The sequence below is a fragment of the Sus scrofa genome, chromosome 12 (assembly GCF_000003025.6).
Source record: "Sus scrofa isolate TJ Tabasco breed Duroc chromosome 12, Sscrofa11.1, whole genome shotgun sequence".
In the NCBI taxonomy this organism is placed as follows: domain Eukaryota; kingdom Metazoa; phylum Chordata; class Mammalia; order Artiodactyla; family Suidae; genus Sus; species Sus scrofa.
The window spans coordinates 492,298-517,204 of record NC_010454.4 but is presented as its reverse complement, the minus strand read 5'-3'; the positions used below and the strand labels follow the sequence as shown (position 1 = coordinate 517,204).

General features: G+C 56.6%; 1 protein-coding gene across 5 annotated transcripts; it reads right to left on the bottom strand.

The window, feature by feature from the left end:
- On the bottom strand, positions 240 to 24,907 carry RAB40B (RAB40B, member RAS oncogene family). Of its 5 annotated transcripts, none has more exons than XM_013989822.2 (6): positions 23,654 to 24,902; positions 4,173 to 4,233; positions 3,247 to 3,616; positions 2,315 to 2,392; positions 1,501 to 1,723; positions 240 to 1,102 (listed from the first exon to the last, which is right to left on the bottom strand). In XM_013989822.2, exons 1-6 carry the CDS (start codon positions 24,009 to 24,011, stop codon positions 831 to 833), a joined length of 1,362 nt encoding a protein of 453 aa, XP_013845276.2. In that variant the 5' UTR covers positions 24,012 to 24,902; the 3' UTR covers positions 240 to 830. The 5 variants fall into 5 exon arrangements, 4 of the variants coding, with proteins under 4 accessions (XP_013845276.2, XP_003357969.3, XP_005656935.2 ...); XM_003357921.4 differs by having other exon boundaries at positions 3,247 to 3,307; positions 23,654 to 24,898; XM_005656878.3 differs by having other exon boundaries at positions 3,247 to 3,868; positions 23,654 to 23,891.

The window sequence follows — 24,907 nt, the reverse complement described above, 5'->3', positions numbered from 1 at the left end:
CCCACAGCTCTACCGGGAAGCAAGCACACTCTCTCTTGTCGAGAAACACTTCCTTGGCTGAGTGCTCGCCTCGCTCTGAGCCGAAACAGCTGAGGGGGACATCTTCTCGCTGCTCTGGACCTGGGGTCAGGGGCTGCGGCCTGCTCATCGCAACTCCAGGTGTCTTTGGCCTTTTCTTCCCTTCGCTTCGTAACTCATGGAACATCTCGTACAGAAAAACGTAGACTCACAGAAAAATATGCATGTAAATCACTTATTCACACCACAATGTAGTCAATGACATAGCAAAGCCTTTATCAAGTCTGTGTCCTGCACACGCTGGACAGATCCGCTGCACGGAACCTCCAACGGGCCTGTGGCATTTACACATCAGCGCCTTGACGTTAAACAGAGGTTTACGGAGAGGCCCCTCGCGATGCTGAAGATTCTGATTCCCCTCCATCCCTGCTCTTCGGAATCCCTAGGATTTGCACTCACCCCATGCACGTCACCATTCCTATAAAGAAGCCGTTATTTTAAGAAAAAACTTGCGGAATTCCCTGGTGGGGCAGTGGGTTAAGGACCTGTGGCGGGGGTTTAACCCCTGGCCCGGAACTCGTGTGCTGAGAGTGTGGCCCCCAAAACAGTTGCCCTGTGATCACGACCTCTCTATAAACCCGGGTCCAAAGCAAGAGGCCGGTGAAGGGCCACGCAGGATCGCCGGGTGAGCCCCGTCCTGACCGTGACGGCCACGTCTCGTTGCCCTGAGCACACGGTCCCCTTCACGCCGGCAGCCTCCTGTCCCCGCTGTCCCGCTCCTCTGCTGGCCCCGCAGCCCGCCCGCATCCTCCTCAGGAGACTCTGCAGCCGTTTCTGCTGCGGCGTCTGGGGGGGCTCTGGGGGGGGCGGCCGGCCTTGGCTTTGCGGAGGCTGGTCCTCTTGCAGCCGGAGCAGGTGGTGAGCGAGTAGGAGCGGCCGTGCATCATCCGGGCGTTCAGGCCGCTGGCCATCGAGAAGGACTTGAGGTGGCCTCTCAGGGCCACGGGCAGTGGCAGCCTGTCCACCAGGTGCACAGGCGTGCAGGACACCACCGCCCGGCAGCACAGGTCCTGCAGGCTCAGAACTTGGGGAAGAAAGGAGAACTGTTGAGTGTGTGTGGGCTCAGGCTGGGCGCCGGCCGCAGGGTGGGGATGGGGTGGGCGCAGCCCCCACGCCTGTCCTCCCTCCTCTCCGCGACTCTGGGCCCGTGCAGGTGAGACGTCAGGGCCCCTGGGGATGGCTGGCCCTGCTTTCATCACCATAAACTCAGGTCTCCAACACCTGACACCCCCAGCACCTCCCCTCTAGGCCTGAGAGGTGTGGGGACCTGGCCGGCCCCCGCCGAGGTGGTTTCCTCGGGACCCACAGGACCGCCCTCCGGGCTCATGGACACACGCTCTCCCTACTGCGTGGCTGACGTCAAAAGCGGGTGTCAGCTGGGCAGACGGCAGACGGGGCCCGGGCGTCCTGGCAGGCGCTTACCTTTGCTGGGCCTCCAGAGCCGGTCCATCCCGTGCCGCAGCAGCACGGTCCTGGCCAGCTCCGTGAAGGACTCGGTGATGTTGAAATTGCACAGCGGGCTGACCTCGAAGAAGGTCACACCCAGACGCTCTGCGTAGGCCTGGGCCTGCTCCGTGGGGACCTGCCGCTTGAAGGCCAGGTGCAGGCGGTTCCCCACCAGGATTTTGGGGACCCCTGGGGCGTGCTAAAGGGCAGAGAAAGGAAAGTGGGGGGACTTGCAGACAGTGTGGTTGGCACCGGGGTGTCCTGGGATGAGGGCCGTCCCCCAAATTCCTGTGGGTTTTGGAAATAGGGTTTTTGCAGATGGAATGAGTTATGACGAGGTCTTGAGCTGGAAGCTACATCCAGTCGCTGTGTCCTTATAAGAAGCAGAGAGGGGACAGACCAGGTGACGGCAGAGCAGAGACCGAGGGACACGCCCACAGGCTGAGACTGTCCGCCACACGGAAGCCGGAGTGGGCAGGAAGGACCCTCCTCTGGCGCCCTGGGGGAGTGCGGCCGACACCTTGCTGTTGGCCTTCTGAGCCCAGGACTTGAGAGGGTACGTTTCTGCCGTACGAAGCCACGCAGTCTGCAGCGGTCACGGCCCAGGACACGCATGCGTGGGTGGTACTGACACTCCACGTCCCCAGGGCAGCTGGACAGTCCGGGTGCCCGGGTCACCCACCTGACGACAGCAGCCCCAGATCCTGGGCAGGAGGTGCTGTGTCGTCGCCCCTCCCCGGCCCTGCCCTCCCGCCACGGGCCCGCCCGTGGGAGCCCGGCCGAGCCGTACCTGGTTGACCTCTGTGATCCACCGGCCGAGGCCATCGAAGGACCAGCGGTTTGCGATGTCGTAGACCAGGACCACTCCCTGGGGAGGCACGGCCACGTGGGCAGGCCGGCCGCCCGCAGGCCCCTCACCCACACACCACCAGCTCAACAGCCACTGGACTTGCTTTTTTTGGTCTTTTAGGCCTGCACTCGCGGCATATGGAGGTTCCCAGGTCAGGCGTGCAATCGGAGCCGGAGCTGCAGCTGCCGGCTTCCACCAGAGCCACAGCAACGCGGGATCCGAGCCGCGTCTGCGACCTATACCACAGCTCTCGGCAACGCCGGATCCTTAACCCGTGGAGGGAGGTCGGGGATCGAATCCCCCTCCTCATGGATCCCGGCCAGATTCGTTACCGCTGAGCCACAGCAGCAAAGCCAATGGCCACTTTACGTTTTCGCACAGACGAATTTTTGTGTACCTGCCAAACGCCGCAGGGGTGCGGTCATTTTGGTGACGTTTCACAAGCCCACTGACAAAGCCTCGTGTGTGACGGTGAGCCGGGGACTAGAACTCAACCCCCACCTTTGTGAGCTGGTCCAGGACACGGAATGCGGGGGGGGGGTGCAGGGCCCACCACCCCCCTGGACAGAGGGCTCTCACACGCGTGCAGGCACACACGCATGTGCACGCGGATGCACATGGCCCACATGCCTATGTATTTGTGTCCCCACACGCATGACACACGTGCCTACATGCCACTCGTGCACAGGCAGGTGCAAATGCAACCCGGGCACACACGTTCGGATGCTGAGGGCATGGGAGCCACCCGACAGTGCTGGGTGCACGTCGAAAGCGGGCATTGGCCTGTGTGTGAGCCTGTGCTCCCAGCACCCACTCAAGGACACGCGGCCATTACTACGGGGTCCGCGGCCCTCCCAGCACGGGGGCGTTACCTGTGCCCCCCGAGAGTAGGAGCGGAATATGGTACAGAACCTCCCCTGCCCTGACGTGTCCCTGGAAAAGAGGAGGCAGCCTGTCAGGAGAAGTCGCTGCTTCCCGACGCAGGCTTTGTGGGCTCGGGAGGCGGACGGGACACCTCCAGTTGTTGGCCCGGAGTGTCCCGCGGAAAGCGCGAGCCCCCGGCAGAGTGCCAGGCACGCTGTCCCTGGAGGCCTGGATGGCGGCACCTTTCCGGGCTCATTCTCTTTGCTGTCATTTAAAAAGTCAACTGGAAAAGTTGCTGTGGGTTTCAACCGCGTGAGTCCGGATTTCAGTCTGTCTAAGAGAGGTTTCTGAAAAGCCGCTTCATCTCGAGAACGCTGCCTAGGAAGGAAGGCGTGTCTACACTGGGGAGAACCAGACCAAAGGATTTGGTGGGAGGACTCCATGCCCACCGCGCACATGGAGTCGGCCCTGCGGACACGTCGCCGTGTTATCAATACACGGAAGTGACGGGGTGCGTCAATCAGGGGAGCGCAGCCTCGGATGGACTCCGGCCGGCGCTCAGGGCAGTGGCTCTCGGGGACCAGCAGATGCGGTTTCCCAGCACCTTTTCTAAGGGCAACGTGCACGCATCTGTGGGTGCAATTAACACACCCACATCAGCAGGTGGGGACGGCCGGGCCGGGGACCGAGAAAGAGACCAGTCCAGAGCCGGCGACGCCCTGGCCTCTTGCCCCACCCCACCCCCTTGCCTGTCAAGAGTCTTGGTCACCGTGCATGGCCACTCTGGGCCCAAGGGAGGCAGAGGCCGGGTGCTTTGGACAGACTGGGGCCCCACACCGGTCTCAGCTCCCTCAGGAGCCCTGGGTCAGGCGGGGCTGAGGCTCGGCCCTTCCCGCAGGTGGTGCCAGGGCCTCCGAGGGCAGGAGCGACTCACCAGAGCTGCAGCTTTACCCGCCGGCCGTCCAGCAGGATGGTAGTGGTCTCGTAGTCGATGCCTGCGAGAGAGGAGCGCTCAGCCGGGGACAAGGGACAGGTCACAGGGCAGAGCCGCCTGGCCCTCCCTCACCAGCACCGCCTCCAGACCAGTGCCTAGGCCCTGCCCCTGGGGGCGGGGGGCAGCCAGAGCCCCCAGCTCCTCTGCAGCTAGCCCCAGGCTTGCTACTTATCTCTGCTGGACTCTCAGGCTGAAATGCTGAGTTTCCCCAAAACTGTCACACTAAGAATGTGCAGTCAACACGTGCAGACGATGGGGTTAGGTATGGGAGCTCCCTGGTGGCACAGCGGGTTAAGGATCTGGAGTCGTCACTACAGCGGGTTGGGTCACGGCTGTGGCTCAGGTTTGATCCCTGGCCTGGGAAGTTCCACATGCCACGGGCATGGCCAAAAACAAAGGTGCGATGCAGTGAGATACGAAGTGTTATCTCAGCTGTGCAAAGACAGAGCAGGTGTGTAGGTGCGTGGGGTGAGGAGATAAAATTCCTACGGCAAGGAGAGAAAAGTGTAAACAACATTTTCCCTGCCCCTACGGCCTCCTCCTCCCCTCTGGCGTGTGCGTTGCATCCGTATGGACCAGACCTTCTTGGGGAACAGCACTCCTTGGTAATCCTGCAAGGGGTCTCCCTGACAGGCAGAGCAGTCCTCATGACCTGAGCCACCGCGGGGACAGCGCCAGATCCCTAACCCTCGGCGCTCCCAGGGGACTCCCTCGCGGCTTTCTGAAGGACGGTCTCCCAGGTTATAATCCTTAGGCTGGTGCAAACGACATTTTCCATTTGGTTCTTAGACTGATTACTGATTAAGTTTTTATTATTTTATTTAAAAAATTTTTTTGAGTGTGTCTTTTTTTTTTTGTCTTTTAGGGCTGCACCCGTGGCATATGGAGGTTCCCAGGCTAGGGGGTCTCATCGGAGCCATAGCCACTGGCCTACGCCAGAGCCACAGCCACGCCAGATCCGAGCCAAGTCTGCGACCTACACCACAGCTCACGGCAACGCCGGATCCGTAACCCACTGAGCGAGGCCAGGGACCGAACCTGCATCCTCATGGATGCTAGTCGGGTTTGTTAACTGCTGAGCCGTGACGGGAACTCCAGTTTTTTTCATCCATGGGGAAAACTGAGGCCCAGCCCCATGTCGTCAATGGAGATCTCTGGGTTGAGGAATCTGGGTAGATTTTATCTTTTTCTCCCCCCAACTTTTTCTCTTCTCAAGTTTTCTTCAACGGGCATGCATTTCTTCTAAAATCAGAAAAAGCAATAAACATTTTTGAAAAGGAAACATATTCCTCCCCATCCAGCAACCGTCTTTCTCCTCCGAGGAGTTCACAGGGCAGGAGAGGGGAGGCTTCCACCAGGTCGGCGGCGCTCATTGGGACTGACCGGGAAGGAAGCCTCAGCAAACGTTGCTGAGAATCGACTGCAGAAGCAAGAGGGGCGAGCACTGCGCGATCCCAAGCGTGCCACCCGCTCCGTCATGCCCCAACCCGGGCGTCCTGCACTTGACTGACTTCATTTACAGACTTTGTCAAGAATTCACCTTAAAGCCCTCCAACGGAGCAAGGACCAGCCTTGAAGCCTTTCTGGGATGGGACCAGACTTTGGATATCTTGACGAGTGAGGCTCAGCTGCAAATCTGAAGGGAAAGTGCTGGAGGAGGCGGAAGAGAAAAGGGAAGTGCTGGCTGAGGCCCCTCTGCAGAAAGCGCTGGGCTGGTGTGCAATCTGCACAGCTCTCCTCCCGGGAAAACCTCCGTGCATCCAGGAAGGCTCAGAAATCCAGTTCCTGGAGTTCCCGTCCTGGTGCCGTGGAAACGAATCCGACGAGGAACCATGAGGTGATGGGTTCAATCCCTGGCCTCGCTCAGTGGGTTAAGGATCCGGCATTGCTGTGAGCTGTGGTGTAGGTTGCAGACGAGGCTCAGATCCCGTGTTGCTGTGGCTCTGGTGTAGGCCAGTGGCTGCAGCTCTGATTGGACCCCTAGCCTGGGAACCTCCATATGCCTTGGGTGTCGCCCTAAAAAGCAAAACATAAATAAATAAATAAATAAAATGGATAAGCAGTGAGGTTGTACTGTACAGCACAGGGCAGTGTAGGCAATCCTCTGTGACAGGACGTGACGGAGGATCATACGAGAGAGAGAGAGAGAGAGAGAGAGAGAGAGAGAGAGAAAGAGAGTATATGTATGACTGGGTCACTCTGCGATACAGCAGAAATTGACAGAACTCTGTAAATCAACTATACTTTAATTTAAAAAAATTTTTTTGGTCTTTTTGTCTTTTTCGTTAACCTCATGGTTCCTAGTCGGATTCGTTAACCATTGCGCCACGACGGGAACTCTGGCTCCTTGATTTAGAACGTCTTCCGTGTACTTATTTTTTAGGTCCACAACAAAAAAAGAAATTTTCATAAATATAAAATTCATCCCTGGAGTTCCCGCTGTGGCACAGTGACTGCTATCCATGATGCTGTGGGTTCGATCCCTGGCCTCGCTCAGTGGGCTGGGGAACTGGCCTTGGCGTGAGCTGTGGGGTAGGTCGCAGAGGCAGCTCGGATCGGGCGTGCCTGTGGCTGTGGCGTAGGCGGGCAGCTGTAGCTCCCGGTCGACCCCTAGCCCGGGAACCTCCACGTGTGGCCCTTTAAAAAAAAAAAAAAGAAAAGCAGAAATAAAATAACTCCTTCCTGACAGTCTCTTCAAGCGTCCAGTGAGTTTCCAAACCGTTCTTGGGTCTCGCTTTCACGAGCCGCGAACGCTCGTGGTTTCAGGTCAGGTCGTTCCCCAGGACTCAGTGTGGAAAACGTACCGGAGCCGCCTTCCGCTCCCCATTTTAATCTTCTCTGACCTTTCCTTTTGCTGCGTCTCTCCAAACTTGTAAACAAACTTGTATATTCAACTTCCCGACTCTTCGGTTTTAGGCAACAATGCATTTCCCATTACAGAAGTGACAACGGGGTACTTCGCTGACAGAGCCCACCAGCCTCTCTTCCCACCCACACACGCACGCGCACACACACACACACACATGCACGCACGCACTCGCGCGCACACTAAATAAACGCAAGGACTATCTGCATAGACACGTAACCATGCCGAGCACGTGTGGTTATGCTGCTTAGATGAACATTCATTTCTATGGCAACACGACCCGGTAAACGCCACCCACGGAGGAACTAGGTGGTCTGTGTCCTGGGTTCGTTTGTGCACCATGCTGTTTATTTGCTTAGCTTTCTCTGCGTTTATCACGAGCTCACCCCTAGACTCCCCATCAGCCACCTGAGCGCCTCTCAGCACCTGCAGACATTGAGGCGTCTCTCCAGAGCTGCTTCTCTCCTGCTCCCATCTGGACTGGGCCATGGCCGTGCGCCTGGGCCCTCCTTTCTCCTACCAGTGGAAGGCTCTCCCCCTCTTTTGATTTAATTTTTCGTCCTGGTTCCTGAGAAGGGCGCACGGAAGCTGGTTTTTGAGGCTTTGCATGTCTGAAAGTGTCTCCAGGCCTTTCGCGGGCCCTCACTGAGTTTGCACGGACCCGCAGGTGGGGAAGAAATTACCTTCCTTCAGAAACATGCAGACGGGAGTTCCCGTCGTGGCGCTGTGGAAACGAATCCAACCAGGAACCACGAGGTTGCGGGTTCGATCCCTGGCCTCGCTCAGTGGGTTAAGGATCCAGCGTTGCTGTGAGCTGTGGTGTGGGTCGAAGAAGGGGCTCAGATCCTGCGTTGCCGTGGCTGTGGTGGAGGCCGGCAGCTGTAGCTCTGACTCAGCCCCTCGCCTGGGAACCTCCACATGCCTCGGGTGTGCCCCCCACTCCCCGCAAAAAAGAAAAGAAGCGTGCGGACAGTTCCGTTCGGGTCCTCCTTCCCCTGAACACACTCGGGGTCGGGTCGGGTCCTCCCTTGACCCGGGTGTTCTGCGGTTTCGCACCTTGTTAGGGAACATTTTCAGGCCTCGTTGCTGTGCCGACCTCTCGACGGGCCCTCTCAGTCTGAGGAGGCAAAGCTTCCCGTTTGGGGAACCTCCTGGAATGATACATGTTTTCCTTCTCTGAGGTGTTACTGATAAGATGCTGGGCCTCCCTAATTTTCTCTTCTTCTCCGATTTTGCGTTTCTCTCTTTTTCTCGGCAGTCTGGAAAGTGGTCTCAACGTTACCCTTTCGCCTTCCTTTGGAAATTTTATTCCTGCACCTGGTTTTCATCTCCAAACGCTTTACTCTTTTCGGATTTGCTCCCTTTTGAGGGTCTGCCTCTGGTCACGGCTGCACGGCTCCCCCTGGAGCAGCCCTCGTGCAGGTAACAGCTGTCCATGGTGGACCAGCGATAAAAACCAGGGACCCGACAGCCCTGGAGAGGGACTTGCTGGGCAGGCGGGAGAGAGAGTGTTCACGGCTTTCTCCACTTCGGCTTCAGAACTTGCAAGAAGCACACGGTTTGGAGCTGCTGGTGGCCGGGTTCTCCCAGGTGGAAACCAACCCAGCCCAGAAGCAGCAGGATGGGGTGAGTGTGGGGAACAGGTTTGTGGGGAAGCAACAGCTGAGAGACCGGAATGGCTCAGCCCAGGATTTTGCCTGAAACGGGGCCCAGCTCTCAACCTCTGTTACACAAGGCCACAAGCTCCTCCTCACTCAAACTTCTCTGAGTTGCCCTCTTGTTTGTAAAAAAAATGCCCCATCTGACAGAAAACGCACGAAGCCCAGCGGCTGGCAAGAGGGACAGAGGAAACCTGACACACGAACCCTGGAAAAGCTCAGTGGTTAAGGAACCCCCTAGTGTCCATGAGGATGCGGGTTCAATCCCTGGCCTTGCTCAGTGGGTTGAGGATCCGGTGTTGCTGTGAGCTCTGGTGTGGGTCACAGACATGGCTCAGATCTGGCGTGGCCGTGGCTGTGGTGTGGACGGGCAACTGTAGCTCTGATTTGACCCCTAGCCTGGGAACTCTCATGTGCTGCAGGTGCAGCCCTAAAAAGACAAAAAAAAAAAAAAAAAAAAAAAGGCAAAGGAAATCTAGCCCGAAGCCAAAGACGCGAAAGCACCCGCAGCCCAGACGCAGCTCTGACTCTGCGGTGGTTGTTCTACCAGGACAACCCTGTGGCCACCTGAAGCGCCCTCCGGGCCACCTGGTCTCCGTTAGCGTTAGCGCCACCTGTGCAGCTGGGTGGCGCCCTCTCCTGAGGGTGGGACCTCCTTTGTCCCTGCAGCTGAACATCTGGGACAGGGCAGAGTGGGGGCGGGGAGAAAGCTAGAAAAACACTGCCCCCGTTTGATCTGTAGGGTGGAAAGTGGGGGCGGAGATGGGCTGGCCCACGGGGGACCCCACAGACACCCCCGAGGGCCCCGCAGAGGGAAGCTCGGTGGTGATTGCAATTGCTACCGTCCAGGGCTCTTGGCCTCCTTAATCCATAGAAATCGGTACAGGGCCAGGCGAGAAATCCAGGCGGGGCTTTAATGGGCCCCCACTGCAGTGGGGGAGGGGGAGGGAGAAGACAAGCCATGGGTTCCTTTGCTCCCTAGCTTACTCCCGAGGGGGTTCACGCTGGCTCCTCATATGGGGGAGGGTGGGGGGGCCCGGGTCAGGCCAGAGGGCTGACTGAGGTGGCCTGGCCCCCCTTCGGTGGTGCTGTGTGCAGGGGGCAAGCGTAGTTCCCTGCTTTTGCTCCCCGAACCCCGCTTTTGCTCTCAGCTCCTCGGTAGTGGGGGTCGGGGCTTTAGTTTTCTTGTGTCTTATCGCCCATAATTTGCCCCAGCTGCACACCCCGCAGTTACTTTCAGTTCCTTAAGTGTTTCTTTGCATTTTGTTGCTGGGAGGCATTTGTCCAGGTGCGTTTGTCCAGCCGCAGCAGCAAGCATCCAGGTCCCAGGTCCCAGCCTGACTCAGAATCAAATCCCAGGCCCGGAGACCAGCGGCTTCCTCACGCTCCCCGAGCCTCAGCTTCCCTCGGCCACTTCCCACGGTTCCCACCTGGTGCCAGCCACCTGCAGCGGCTCAGCCCCCCGAAGGCCTCCTCCTTCCCCAAGCCCCTGGGTCCCAGAAGATAAACCCTCGGTCAGGCGGGGCCTGCCAGGGGAGGCCCCTGTCCCCACCCCGGGCCGGGCTCAAAGTCCCTGGTGCGAAGAGACTCTTTTTCCCAAACACTCACTCACTGAACTGTTTCTCCCGATGCTCCTCCCTGTGTGTTTGCTCCCTTCCCATTTGCTGTATTTCCTCTTCGCTGCCGGGCACATTTTGGCTCATGATTTTGACAGGAGTTGTGTCAGCGTCAGGGCCAAAAGCTGGAAGTACATTGGCTGCACTTCGTAAATTCACCAATACCTCCATCCATCGAAATAAAAGAAAAATACGCAAAGCTCCTAGAGCAAAGCCTGTCGGAATGTTCACGGAGTCGGAACAACAGACACCAGAAGAGACAGAATGTTAGCCTAAAAAAAAAAAAGCAAACCTCAAAAGCCAAGCTACTCCCGGCACTCCGAGGCCGAGTGGTCTGGAAATGCTATACTCCAGCTCCTCCGCCACCTGCTGGGTGCCATCTGCAGGAGTGAGTGCTTGCAAACCTGTAAATCCCGGCTAAATACTGACAAACGTATTCAGGGCAAGGACCCGAGTTTTGAGAATGTGCCTTATGTTGAATTAACAAGTCAGAAAGTAAAGTGGTGGCTGCCAGAGGCAGGGGCAGGGGTCCAGGTTTCCTTTTAGGGGGTGAAGAAAATGTGTAGAAATAGAAAGTTGCAGGGTTATAAATGCACTGAATCGTTCGTTTTATTTTATTTTTTGCTTTTTTAGGGCCTCACCCGCGGTGAATGGAGGTTCCCAGGCGAGGGGTCCAATCCGAGCTGCAGCCGATGGCCTAAGCCACAGCCACAGCAAGGCAGGACCCCAGCCGCGTCTTCCACCTACACCACAGCTTACGGCAAGCTGGATCCTTAACCCACTGAGCAAGACCAGGGATCGAACCTGGGCCCTCACGGATGCTCGTCAGATTGGGTAACTGCTGAGCCGTGATGGGAACTCCTGAATTGTTCATTTTAACACGGTCGGTTTTATACTTTGTGAATTTCACCTAAAACAGTGCATCAACAGACGGACTCTGCCTGGCTTTTTGGACCAGTGGGCGCTTTGTGGAGAGATCTGGGGTGTCTCACAGGACCAGGGGACCAGAGAGCGGATTAACCAGCTCAGGACGGGAGAAGCAGGGAGAACCTGGGGCCACCATCCAGGCCAAAGCCCGCCCACGGCCCAGGCCCAGAGCCTGCTTCTGTGGGGCTGCCTCGCATTTCTGAGTAGTTCTAACAGCGAGTTTTATATATATATATATATGGTGTTTTTTTTTTTTTTTTTTTTTTTTTTTTTTGTATTTTGTCTCTTTTTAGGGCCGCTCCCATGGCATATGGAAGTTCCCAGGCTAGGGGTCTAATCAGAGCTGTAGCCGACGGCCTATGCCAGAGTCACAGCAACGCCAAATCCAAGCCGTGTCTGCCACCTACACCACAGCTCACAGCAATGCCAGATCCTTAACCTACTGAGCAAGGCCAGGGATCGAACCCACAACCTCATGGTTCCTAGTCGGATTCGTTCCCACTGTGCCAGATGGGAACTCCAATTTACTTATTTATTTATTTACTTATTTTCCGCCAAAGTTGGGAGTGGGCGGCTGGGTAGCAGCGAGGAACAGAGAGCTGTGTGCTTGGGCAGGGCAGCCAGGCCCCAGGAGACCAGAGGCCACAGGGTCCCACGAGCAGCAACACAGTTTCCTTGCCAGGTAGGACCTGGGGTCCTGCAGAGGGGCTGGTGGATTTCAGCAACTGCTCTCTGGGCGGGGTCTCACAGGACGAACCCCCTCCAGCTCCCAGTTGTAGCTCAGAGGGTTAAGAATCCAACCAGTATCCATGAGGACACAGGTTCCATCCTGGCCTCGCTCAGTGGGTTAAGGATCCGGCATTGCTGTGAGCTGGGGTGTAGGTCACAGACGCAGCTCAGATCCCCAGTTGCTGTGGCTGTGGTGCAGGCCAGCAGCGGTAGCTCCGATTGGACCCCTAGCTTGGGAACCTCCATATGCCAAGGGTGCGGCCCTAAAAGACAAAAGAAAAAAACAAACAAAAAGAGAGCCTAGCACGGAGCTCCCTGCCTGGTTCAGCAGCCTAAGGACCCAGTGTTGTCACTGCCGTGGAGTGGGGTTCAGCCCCTAGCCCTAGAGCCCCTACATGCCAGGGGTCCAGCCAAACAAAAAATCATAGCCGGATTTTTGGGGGTAGAAACTGACAAAGCTAAATGTATATGGAACGTTAAAGGAATTCAAGTAGTCAAAACAGTTTTGAACAAAAGGAACAAAGGTGGAAGAGTCAGACGAGCCAATTTCAAGGCCTACTGTGTATTTAAAGCAATCAAAACAACGTGACACCGGATTAAAACTACACAGCAGGAAGATGGAACCGAACTGAGCTGAGAAATAAAACCACCCAAATGTGGCCAGCGGATTCCTGACAACGGTGTAAGGCAGTGTGATCGAGAGCAAATGTTCTTTTAACAGGCGGTGCTGGAACGGCAGGTACCCTGCGCAAAAGCAGTGAGCCTCGGTCTACACCTCCTGCCACGCAAGAAACTAACTCCAAACGGCTCACAGTCACAACTGGAACACTAAAACTTCTATAAGAAAGCACCGAAGGAGTTCCCGTCGTGGCGCAGTGGTTAACAAATCCGACTAGGAACCATGAGGTTGCGGGTTCGGTCCCTGCTCTTGCTCAGTGGGTTAACGATCCGGTGTTGCCGTGAGCTGTGGTGTAGGTTTCAGACGCGGCTCGGATCCCGCGTTGCTGTGGCTCTGGCGTAGGCCGGTGGCTACAGCTCCGATTAGACCCCTAGCCTGGGAACCTCCATATGCCGAGGGAGCGGCCCAGGAAATAGCAACAACAACAACAACAACAACAAAAAGACAAAAGACAAAAAAAAAAAAAAAAAAAAAAAAAAAAAGAAAGCACCGAAGACGGAGTCCCCGTCGTGGCTCAGCGGTAACAAACCCAGCTAGTGTCCATGGGGACGAAGGTTCGATCCCTGTCCCTGGGTTCAAGATCCGGGGCGTTACCGTGAGCTGTGGTGTAGGTCGCAGACTCGGCTCGGATCCCGTGTTGCTGTGGCTGTGGTGGAGGCCGGCAGCTACAGCTCCGATTGGACCCCTAGCCTGGGAACCTCCATATGCAGCAGGTGCGGCCCTAAAAAGACAAATAAAATAAAATAAAACAAAGTAAAAAGATAAATGTACAACTGAATCACTTTCTGTGCAGCAGAAATTAGCAAGTCAACTAGACTTCCAATTAAAAAAAAGAAATATTCAGGCACTTGCTAAAGAAAAAAAGAAAACATAGAAGAAAAACTTTGTAGACTTGGGCAAAGAGTTCAGCAGTGATTTCTTAGATACAATGCCAAAAGCACAGTCTGTAAAAGGACAAAGCGACAAATTGGACTTCTTCAACATTAAAAGTGTCTCCTTTTTTTGGCTGTGACTTGCAGCAGCTTGATGTGGCATCGCAGCTCCCAGATCAGGGCCACAGCAGTGAAAGCACCAAACCCTAACCACTAGAGCACCAGGGACTCCCCTAAAATATCTCTTTGTCCCTGGCTTTTTTTTTATTTTTTAAATTTTATTTATTTATTTATTTGTCTTCTATAATTTTATTAAATGTTAACATTTGTGGGGAAAAGCATTTAAATGTCAGCAGTTCACTGCTTTTTTTTTTCCCCACTGTACAGCAAGAGGATCAAGTTATCCTCACATGTATACATTACAATTACATTTTTTCCCCCCACCCTTTGTTCTGTTGCAACATGAGTATCTAGACAAAGTTCTCAATGCTATTCAGCAGGATCTCCTTGTAAATCTATTCTAAGTTGTGTCTGATAAGCCCAAGCTCCCGATCCCTCCCACTCCCTCCCCCTCCCATCAGGCAGCCACAAGTCTTTTCTACAAGTCCATGATTTTCTTTTCTGAGGAGATGTTCATTTGTGCTGGATATTAGATTCCAGTTATAAGTGATATCATATGGTATTTGTCTTTGTCTTTCTGGCTCATTTCACTCAGTATGAGAGTCTCTAGTTCCATCCATGTTGCTGCAAATGGCATTGTGTCATCCTTTTTTTATGGCTGAGTAGTATTCCATTGTGTATCTATACCACATCTTCCGAATCCAATCCTCTGTCGATGGACATTTGGGTTGTTTCCATGTCCTGGCTATTGTGAATAGTGCTGCAATGAACACGCGGGTGCATGTGTCTCTTTTAGGTAGAGTTTTGTCTGGATATATGCCCAAGAATGGGATTGCTGGGTCATATGGGAGTTCTATGTATAGTTTTCTAAGGTACCTCCATACTGTTCTCCGTAGTTGCTGTACCAGTTGACATTCCCACCAGCAGTGCAGGAGGGTTCCCTTTTCTCCACAGCCCCTCCAGCACTTGTTATTTGTGGATTTATTAATGATGGCCATTCTGACTGGTGTGAGGTGGTATCTCATGGTAGTTTTGATTTGCATTTCTCTTATAATCAATGATGTTGAGCATTTTTTCATGTGTTTGCTGACCATCTTTTTTTTTTTTTTTTTTTTTTTGCCGAACTCACAGCATGGGGAAGTTCCCAGGCCAGGGATCGAATCTGTGCCACAGCAGTGACGACCTGAATCTTTAACCTGCTGAGCCACCAGGGAACTCCAAAGCATCTATTCTTTGAAAGATACTTAATAAAATGGAAAGAAAACCCAGAGTCTAGGAGAAAATGTTTGCAAAACACATTTCGGACCCAGGACGTGAATGCAGAGTATAAACACCCTCAAGACTAGACGATAAGGAGTTCCCATGTGGCTCAGAGGGTTGAGAACCAAACATAGTGTCTGTGAGGATGCTGGTTGGATCCCTGGCCTCGCTCAGTGGCTAAGTACCTGGTGTTGTGGCTGTGGTGCAGGCCTGCAGCTGTAGCTCTGGTTTGACCCCTAGCCAGGAATTTCCACATGTAGCAACTGTGGCCGTAAAAAGAAAAATGAGAAAAAAAAGACTAGATAATAAGAAAACAAACTGAAAAAAAATTTCAAATGGGCAAAAGACTTGGGAGTTCCCTTTGTGGTGCAGCGGTAATGAGCCCAACTAGTAACCGTGAGGATGCAGGTTTGATCCCTGAACTCACTCAGTGTGTTAAGGATACGGTGTGGCCATGAGTAGTGGTGTAGGCCGGCAGCTGCAGCTCCGATTGGACCCCTAGCCTGGGAACTTCCCTATGCCTCGGGTGCAGCCCTAAGAAGCAAAAAAAAAAAAAAAAAAAAAAGGCGAAAGACTTGAACAGACACTCACCAAAGAGAATATGATGAAGACAGCAAAAGAGCCCAGGAAAGTTACTGTGCGAGAGCATCGCACACCTGCTGTATTTAGAAAGACAAACCCCCAAAGTACCGACAGTGCCAAGAGCTGGTGAGGACACAGAGGTAACTGCACCCTCAGGGGCTGCTGGGGCAAATGGGTTTGGCTGCTCCTAAGAGGTAAACATACGCGTCCTGCCCCCCCAGCAGGCCCACTCCTACAGGCTTCCCACGTTCACACAAAAAGGGGGGTGTTTACAGTGGCTCGGCTCACAGGTGGCCGACGCCTGGGCACCCCCTGGATGCCCCCCAGGGGGGACCGGCCAGCCCGCCAAGTCCCTGTGGGCTCAGCAGGAAGGGGCGTCTCAGCTGTGCCCACCGCAGACACCAGACCACACGCTGTGGGAGCCCTGACCTTCTCACCGCAGGTCTGCTGGGTGGCCTGCAGAGCAGGGTGGCCCCCCTTGGCCCCCCTTGAATCCTACACCACCGTGAGCCTTGGTCAGAACCAGAAAGGGGTGAATTCTGTTCGTAAGCGCAGGCAGCACGCCGAGGAGCCCACGTAGAAGGGGGGGGAGCCCCGTGGAGGCGGACGGCTGCGCTCATCCCAGCCTCCCGGCCCACGCAGGTCCAACCAGGACGTGGATAACCAAGCGGCCCAGCCGGCAGCTCGCGCGACAAGGGCGAGGGACTCCCCTGGCCCCGGGCCCTGCCCGTCCTTCCGGGAAAAGGAAGCCGTCCATCCTGGGAGCGTCGCAGTCTGTACTGGGTTGAAGAGCGTCCCCAAATCCGTGTCCCCCAGACCCTGCAAAGTGACCTTCCTTGGAAATGGAGTCCCTGCAGAAGTCGTCAAGCTACGGCGAGGTCCGAGTGAGTGGGGGTCCGTGGCTGGAAGGGAGAAGCCGAGATGGAGGCAGTGCTGCCGCAAGCCCCGGGCAACAGCAACACCAGGAACCTCCAGGAAGGGTCGAGGCCTGGAGGGAGGGGTCTGGACTTCTGACTTCCAGGACCCCATGACCCAGAGAGTGTGTTCTGTTGTTTTAAGCCACCCCTGCAAGGGCGCCCCTAGGAAGTGATACCCCACCAAGAGCAACACGCCTGCCTCCCTCGCCCATCCAAAGGGATGGGCTTCGCCTCTTAGACGGCGGGCCAAGCACACTGTTTAACCTCCAGGCCAGATGGCTGCACTCTGAGTGTTTCCCACCAAGACTGCTCTCTCACTGCCTCCGCCCACCGAGGCTTAGGACACAAGCCACACCGTACCCCGTTAACCACAGACCCAGGCCTGCCCACTGCAGTCAGAAGCCCCCACCGCAGCCTGAAGGTGACGGGGCCTGCGTACCACCCTAGAGTTTGCAATATATTAAAAAGTGGTTATGACCCGGCATTCCAAAACCGCTGAAGAAAATACAAACCACGAGGCCAAATGCTCAGAAACGTGATTGGTGATGACCATGCAGTCCCTTCAAAGACAGAGCCTGCTGTGACATAAAGATCACCCCAGGGAGCTCCCATCGTGGCGCAGCACAAATGAATCTGACTGGGAACCATGAGGTTGAGGGTTCAATCCCTGGCCTCGCTCAGTGGGTTAAGGATCCAGTGTTGCCGTGAGCTGTTGTGTAGGTCGCAGATGCGGCTCGGATCCCGCGTTGCTGTGGCTGCGGTGGAGGCCGGTGGCTGTAGCTCCGATTCCACCTCTAGCCTGGGAATCTTCATGTGCTGCAGGTGCAACTCTAAAAAACAAAAATATTAAAAAAAAAAGGTCCCCCCAGGAGCTACACAAGTCGCATGAATTATCAGATTGACGGAATGCCGGTGGTGTCTTAAGCCAGGGACGTGCAGTCAGACCAGCTTCAGGAGCCCCAAGGCCCTGCGAGCGGGTGTGTGGAGGAGCACCCCCACCCCCAGATGAGGGGGGGGCACCCAGGTCTCGTGGGGAACCGGGTCCAGGCCTCCAAGGAAGCCAGCTGCCCTCTGAGAAGGTAAACCCTGAGAGGTCTTACATCACGAATTGTCCTGTTTCTGGATCTGACAAAAGCTACATAACTGACACTTTCGGGTCCTGCGCTGCCAGGCCAGGGAGAATGGCGCAGGTGTGGTGGGACCCTGGCAGGACCTTGAGGCTGTGCCTGCCCGGCTGCATCCACCCTGCAGCCACCCAGGCCCGGTGCCAGAGGACACCCCAAGGGGCGGTGGGGGGGGCCTCTGCATGGGAGGAACCCGGGCTGCCGGTTCTGAGCCCCTCCCTGCCCATCACCTGAAATCAGGTTCTCCTGGGCTGCAGGGGTCAGAGGTCACACTGCTGCGGGGAGGAGACCCCACAGGACACAGGGGAAGCAGGGCTGATGCAAGCGCTTTTCAAGAGAAAACCTGACACGAGTGCAATTTTATCATTTTCAAATATATGGGAGTGTTTGTGACGTGAGGTAAGAAGCCAACAGGCGAAATGAAGTCAGAGTGCCCACGCTGGCGCCGAGGGCAGTGGGGGGTTATATCGAGGAGCCGCGCGGTGCAAACCTGAACGGGAGGGCTTCATAAATCATGCTTCACGTCTTAACGCCGCCGTTGCCAACGGAGGCGGGCAGGGAAAGGGCAGCCTGTCGCCTGGGGTGGTCCTTCTAGGCTCTCAAACAGGGGGAGTTGTTTTCAGCTCTTCCAAGTGTGAACCAGAGAGAGACGGGATCTTCCTGCTGGGAAAAGGCAGCTGGAGCAGCAGCCGAGGGAGAGGCGCCAGAAACAGTGACTCTCACGCGGGAGAACAACCGGCGCAGGAGATGCGGGCCTTCCCTCCGCATGACAAGCGCGGGGCACACCCCACCAGAGCCCGGGGAGACGCAGACCCTCCCCCACTTCCGCCTGGACCAGGGCTTCTGCGGGCAGAGGGGTCGGGACGGGGCGCCAACCCAGCGGACAGAAGAGGGCTCCAGGCGCCGCAGGGACCCAGCCGGACCAGGATGTGCCTGTGGCCGTGGGCGCCCCGCCACGCTCCCCCCAGTGAGGGGGTCTACACAGCCCACGCTGGCCTTCCTGCTCCTCGCGGAGCTCAGGCTGCAGGGCCAGTGGGGAAGCCACAGCCCTGCCCCCAAGTGGGGGCTGAGAGGAAACTGATCGGAAGGTCCAGGCCTCTCGGGACCGTGGTAGAGCCTAGAACACCTGCCAGGGGAGCTCGCGGGGCGTGAGCAGGGAAAGCCAGGGCAGACCCACCTGCAGTGCTGAAAGCCTGGGGGACGGAGGTTGTTTGGTCCCCAGCTGTGACAAGAGGGACAGAGGTCAAATTGGAGCTGTAGCCACTAGCTTACACCACAGCCACAGCCACAGCCACAGCCACGCCAGATCTGAGCCACGCCTGTGACCTACACCACAGCTCACAGCAACGCTGGATGCTTAACCCACTGAGCAAGGCCAAGGATCGAACCTGCGTCCTCATGGATGTTAGCCAGATTTGTTTCCACTGAGCCACGATGGGAACTCCGAATACATTTCCTTTCGTGGCCTTACCCACAGCATGAAGAATGTCTGCGGCCAGGGAGCCAACCTACGCCACAGCCGTGACAATGGCAGATCCTGACCCTGCTGCATCACCAGGGAACTCCCTTTTTTTGTTGTTGGGGGGGGTGGATATATTTTTATTTTTATTTTTATTTATTTATTTATTTATTGTCTTTTTTGCCGTTTCTTGGGCCACTCCTGCAGCACATGGAGGTTCTCAAGCTCGGGGTCAAATTGGAGCTGTAGCCGCCCGCCTATGCCAAAGCCACTGCAATGCGGGATCCAAGCCACATCTGCAACCTACACCACAGGTCATGGCAATGCTGGATCCTTAACCCACTGAGCAAGGCCAGGGATCGAACCTGTAACCTCATGGTTCCTAGTCGGATTCGTTAACCACTGAGCCACGACAGGAACTCCAGTGGATATATTTTTAAAACACTCCCACTTACCTATTAAAAAAACTCAACCCGGAGTTGCCATCATGGCACAGAGGAAATGTACACAACTAGGACCCATGAGGTTATAGGTTCGATCCCTGGCCTTGAGCAGTGGGTTAAGGAACTGGCATTGCCATGAGCTATGGTGTAGACTGCAGATGGGGCTTGGATCCAGCATTGCTGTCTGTGGCTGTGGTGGAGGCCAGCAGCTGCAGCTCCGACTCCACCCCTGGCCCAGGAACTAACTTTCTTTCTTCCTTCCATTCTTTCTCGTTTGTCTTTTTAGGGCCGCATTTGTGGCATATGGATGTTTCCCGGGCTAGGGGTTGAATCAGAGCTGCATCTGCCAGCCTACAGCCACAGCCACAGTCACAGCAATGCAGGATCCAAGCCACACTGGCAACCTACACCACAGCTCGTGGCAACGCCAGACTGTTAACCCACTGAGCGAGGCCAGGGATTGAACCTGCATCCTCATGGATATTACTCGGGTTCTCAACCCCCTGAGCCACAACAGGAGCTCCTTGGGAACTTTCACATGCTGCAGCTGAGGCCCTAAAAAGAAAAAAAAAGACGACATTTGAGAAAGACTGCTCCCAACCCCTCATGGCTGGCTCTGAAGGCAGGGGAGGGGCCACAAACAGAGAGACAGAAGGATTCTAGAAGCTGGAAAAGGTGGGAAAACAGCCTCCCCCCAGCTCACTTAGAGAAGAATGCAGGCCTGCCCACCTGGATTTTAGCCCATGAGCCTGTGCAGACTAAAGGCCCCCAGAATCATCAGAGAATAAATTGCTGTGTTTCAAGCCACTAGGTTGGTGGCAATTTGCCCAGCAGCAACAGGAAACTAATACAATTGCTATCCCTGAAGCAGAAACCCCAGTAAGTGTAACAGAAGACATCTTAAGGACACAAAGTAAATTTCCTTAAAATGAAAAAAGAAATCTTCGAATTGAAAGAGTACCCAGGGTACCAGGAGTTCAAAAGGGAGCAGGTAGCTCTGAGACACGGTCTGGTTGAGCTGGTGAAATGGAGCAAAAAGAAGGAATTCTTCGGAAATCCATGAAGAAAATGCAAATTACCCACATAGGGAAAGAATCAGGTGACTTCAGACCACATCCCACGGCAGAGGGTTGTGGAGCGACGGTTACACAGGGAAAGAAGCTGGAAGCCAAGACCCTCACACCCACCGGAGGCGGAGGCAACGGAAGCCGCTCCAGCATGAGATTCTCATGAGCCTTCCTGAGCTCGTCAGACACGCAGCAAAGTACAAGGACTACGGGTGGGCACAGAGTGCGTGGAAATGTTGAATTAATGCTGAGCAACTGTGGGCACTGCAGCCAACATACGGAAGTGTCAGGAACCTGGGCAACGTGAGCAATGCCAACCCAGGCTGAGGCATTAGGTGGAGGGGAAGGGGGTGTGAGGCTGAAGTGCCCTCACCTTTCCTGCTAGAAGCACCCACACCATTTCAAAGTGAAATGTACCTTTAAAATACGACTACTACTAGTTAAAATAACGACTCCAATTTCTTTTTCGTTTTTTTTTTTTTTTTGCCTTTTGTCCTCTTAGGGCCACACCCACGGCACACAGGGGTCCAATCAGAGCTGAAGCCGCTGGCCTACACCACAGCCACAGCCACGCAGGATCGGAGCCATGACTTCGACCCACACCACAGCTCACAGCAAGGCCAGATCCTTAACCCACTGAGCGAGGCCAGGGATTGAACCCATGTCCTCATGGATGCCAGTTGGCTTTACCAACCACTGAGCTATGGCGGGAACTCCCCACAACTCCAATTTCTTACAATCTTTTGTAATCTCTTTCCTTTTCTTCTTTTTTTCTTTTTGTCTTTTCTCTTTTTAGAGCCGCACCCACGGCATATGGAGTTCCCAGGCTAGGGGTCCAATCAGAGCTGAATTCACTGGCCTACACTACAGCCACAGCCACAGCCACAGCCACAGCCACAGCCAGATCTGAGCCACGTCTGCGACCTACACCTCAGCTCACAGCAAGGCTGGGTCCTTAACCCACTGAGCGAGGCCAGGGATTGAACCTGCAACCTCATGGTTCCCCGTCGGAGTTGTTTCCACTGTGCCATGACAGGAACTCCCCTGAAAAATCTTGCAGTACATCAAACCCCCGCAAAGCTAGATCTGAGATACGGGCTCTTTTCCGCAGTGTCTTAAGCCCAGCTGACAACAAAACCTTCATGGAGAGTGTCTTTGCAGCCTAAACCCTTCCTCTGTGTCAAGGAAAATACTTGCAAAGAAAGCACGAACTAGTTGCTGGAAGTCTCTGTTCAGCACACCAATGAAAGAAGCACGGCAAGCCTTCTTTCACACCAGCCGGAGGATGTTGCACAAATGTTTGTCCAACTCCTCTTATCTGTCGCACAGGGTTCACCTGGTCCGGTCGGAAAACCGCCCTCCACAAACATACCACATGCACAGAGCTTTCTTCGCCTCGGCTGTGGCCGGTCCATTCCCTGAGCCCCCCAGGCCAGGAGAAGCCAGCTGTGGGGAAAGAGGTGTGTCCCTGGCCTCCTGGAGCCTTAAGCCGGGGGCGCTGTCCAGCAGAGCCCTGCCGCTCACGCTGTGGGGTGGGTGGGTGCGGGGAGTCCAGGGCTTAAAAGGGGCTAATGCACACTCCTAGCTGTAATTCATTTTAACTACATGTAAAAGCCACAGGTGGCTAACGGCATCATCTTGGACAGCATGGTTCTAGAATCTGAATCTGCAGGCTCACAGCGCCCCGGGGACTCAGTGCACAGCAGTGTGAGGGTGGCTCCAGGTTTTCACCATCAGCTCGTGCCCTCATCTCAGACCTCCCCTACTCCCTGCACGCCCACTGTCTTCTCCACCCTCCTCTGCTCCGTCGGGACGGGAAGCGCCCGGAGGCTGGCCTCAACACGGGCTCCACTCCCTGGGCTGCCCTCCCGGGCTCCCCAGAAACCAGACTGTAAGCGGAGGCGCAGCACCGCCAGCGGTGGAAATGTGGCTTAAGCCCCTGACATGACCGCTCAAAGGCGAACAGTCGCCGGCCTCCATCGGCAGGATCCAAGCAGCCTGGTACTGGTAAGGAAGCTGGAGCTGGCAGGCCCTCCTCTCCCCTCCTGGCACAGGTTCCTGCTCAAGCACTTTCCCCTCCCCTGCCCTTCTTCTCCTCCTAATGTCCATCCCCTCTCGTGGGCTGCTGCTCTCAAACTACACACTTCGGGGGCGCCTTGCCCACTTGCCCTCGAGCTGGGCGCTCTGGCCTCCCCGGGCCCTGGGACCCACTCTCCTGCACTCTAGGCAGGGCTCCCCTTTCTGGGCCCCAGGAAATGCTCTCTAGGATCTCCGGGGTTCCTTGCACTCCCAGACCTGTCCACCGGGGTCTCCACACGTCGCTCTCGACACGCCCGTCCTGTGCACCGTCCCTCTTTCCCCTTCCACCCGACCCACGCGCAGAGCCACCACCTGGGAGTCTGCGTCCGCTGCGTTTGGATCCCACCCTCCAGTCCCCTTCCGCGGGCGCCGCACCCCCACGCGTCCATTTCAAATGCGTCGCGCGCACGTGAGGCCTCCCTGCCGGCCACTCGGAGCAGCCCTGACGACCCCCGCTGCGAGGTCCCCACGCTCTCCTCTGCCTCGCCATTCACGCCCCAGGTCAGGAGGACACCAGCGCCCCACCGAGCCGCCGCTCCCGCCGCACGCACGGTGTACACCCGCCCAGGCCCTCCGTGAGCCGTCTGGCTCCCCATTTGCAGGGCAAGGGGTTGGTTCAGTCGCGGCTGCCGGAATAGTGGGGGCCGGATCCAGGCAGAGGCCCGGAGCCCTACGCTCCCATCCCGAACCCGAGTCCTCTCTCTTCACTGGACCCCCCGCGCCTCCCGGCCGGCTTGCCCTCCTGAGCCCCGCTTATCCCCGGGCTCCCTGGCCTCCCCTGCTCCCCTCTTCGGCCCCGCTGCCCGGCCGGCGCCCTTTTCCTCCCCGGCCTCGTTTGCCCTTCCCAGCCCCGCGCCCGATGCTCTCCTGCCCGGCCTCCCTGCTCCGAGCTCAGCTCCTGGGCGCGGTGCCCTCGCCCCCTCCCTCGCCTCACTGGCCTCTCCTGCTCCCCGCTTCGGGCAGCGACCCTCTCCTCCTCGGCCCCGTGTGTTCCACCCCACTCCTCCTCCGCCCCGAGCTCACCTGCGGGGTGGCCGTACGGGGACTCTGCCGCGCCGTCCTGCAGGCTCGCCAGGATCTCGCCCTTGCCCACGTCGCTGTCGCCCACCAGCAAGAACTTGAGCAGGAAGTCGTAGGCGCGGACCGGGCTGGCCCCGGCACTCATCGTGTCGCGCCGTCGCCCGTGCCCATACCCGGCCCAGTGGAACGGTGCAGTGGCGGTGGCCCGGCACGCCAGGGCCGCTCGGGCCCCAAAGTCCCCCGAGCTCTGCGGGCTGGGAGGTCCTCGGGGCTGACAGCGCGCAGCCCCGCCCCGCCCTGCCATTGGCCGACCGCAGTTGCTAGGCGGATGCGGGCGCTCATTGGCTGGGCACTCGTCCATCTTGCTGTCGTCTCCGCCTCCAGGCCGTCCCCCACCCTCCCCGCGGCGGTGAGGAGGCGGGAGGCGGGGAAGGGGGCTGGGCCTAGGGCGGTGATGCTACAGCTACATCCAATGGAGACCGAGAGGTAAGTGGGGCGGGGCCGGAGGTAGCGCAGGGCGGGGCGATTAAGGGCGGGGCCAGGTGTTCACAGTGCCACGTGGGCCCGCCCCCTCGGGGCCTGGGCTTGCCGCACACCCATCTGGAGACTTCACTGGGCCGAGCCCAGGAATCGCAAGGCCGGCTTCCTGTTGCGGATGGTGGCTGGAGGCCCGAGCCAGGTGGTCTGGTGTCAAGGGTCCCTGTCCCGAAGGAGCCCAGACTCGCTGTCTCTCCCACGGCTCCTCCAGGACCTCATAGCTGCCTCAGATAGACGCACGTGCTCGTGTGTTTGTGCGCGCTCATCCGCGTGCTTCTGCGCCTGTGTGTGCACGTGTCTGTGCACAGGTGCCTGTGTCTGTTTGCAGGTGCTTGTATAGGCGTCCATACACGTGTCCTTGCAGGTGCTGCGCTGGAGGACTGACTTTGTGCCCGTCGGTTTACTCACGGAATCTGGGTGGTGGTAAGGGGCGCGCACCAGCGTCGAAAGCTCACTATCTGGAGTCACCACCCTGGGGAACTGGCGTCAAGCAGCGGTGAGGACCGAGGCCCCAGCTGTCCCTCCACGCAACGTTAGGGAGAACCCTCTGCAGGCCTGCAGGGAACTGCCTTAGATCCCACTTCGTTGGAGGGTGGGGCAGAGGAGAGAAAAACAATTACAAAAGCAATTGTTTTAAGACTTTTATCGTGGTTGGCATTCCTCTTGTGGTTCAGCAGATTAAGAACCTCAGTAGTCTCCATGAGGGTGCGGGTTCAATCC

Excerpts from the sequence above, each read along its gene's own strand:
- RAB40B (XM_013989822.2), bottom strand. The coding sequence starts at position 24,011 with ATGGACGAGTGCCCAGCCAATGAGCGCCCGCATCCGCCTAGCAACTGC. Across the intron at positions 3,617-4,172 it reads CGGGTAAAGCTGCAGCTCTG|GCAGCGTTCTCGAGATGAAG; the intron begins GTGAGTCGCTCC and ends CTTCCTTCCTAG. Across the intron at positions 2,393-3,246 it reads CCTACTCTCGGGGGGCACAG|GGAGTGGTCCTGGTCTACGA; the intron begins GTAACGCCCCCG and ends GTGCCTCCCCAG.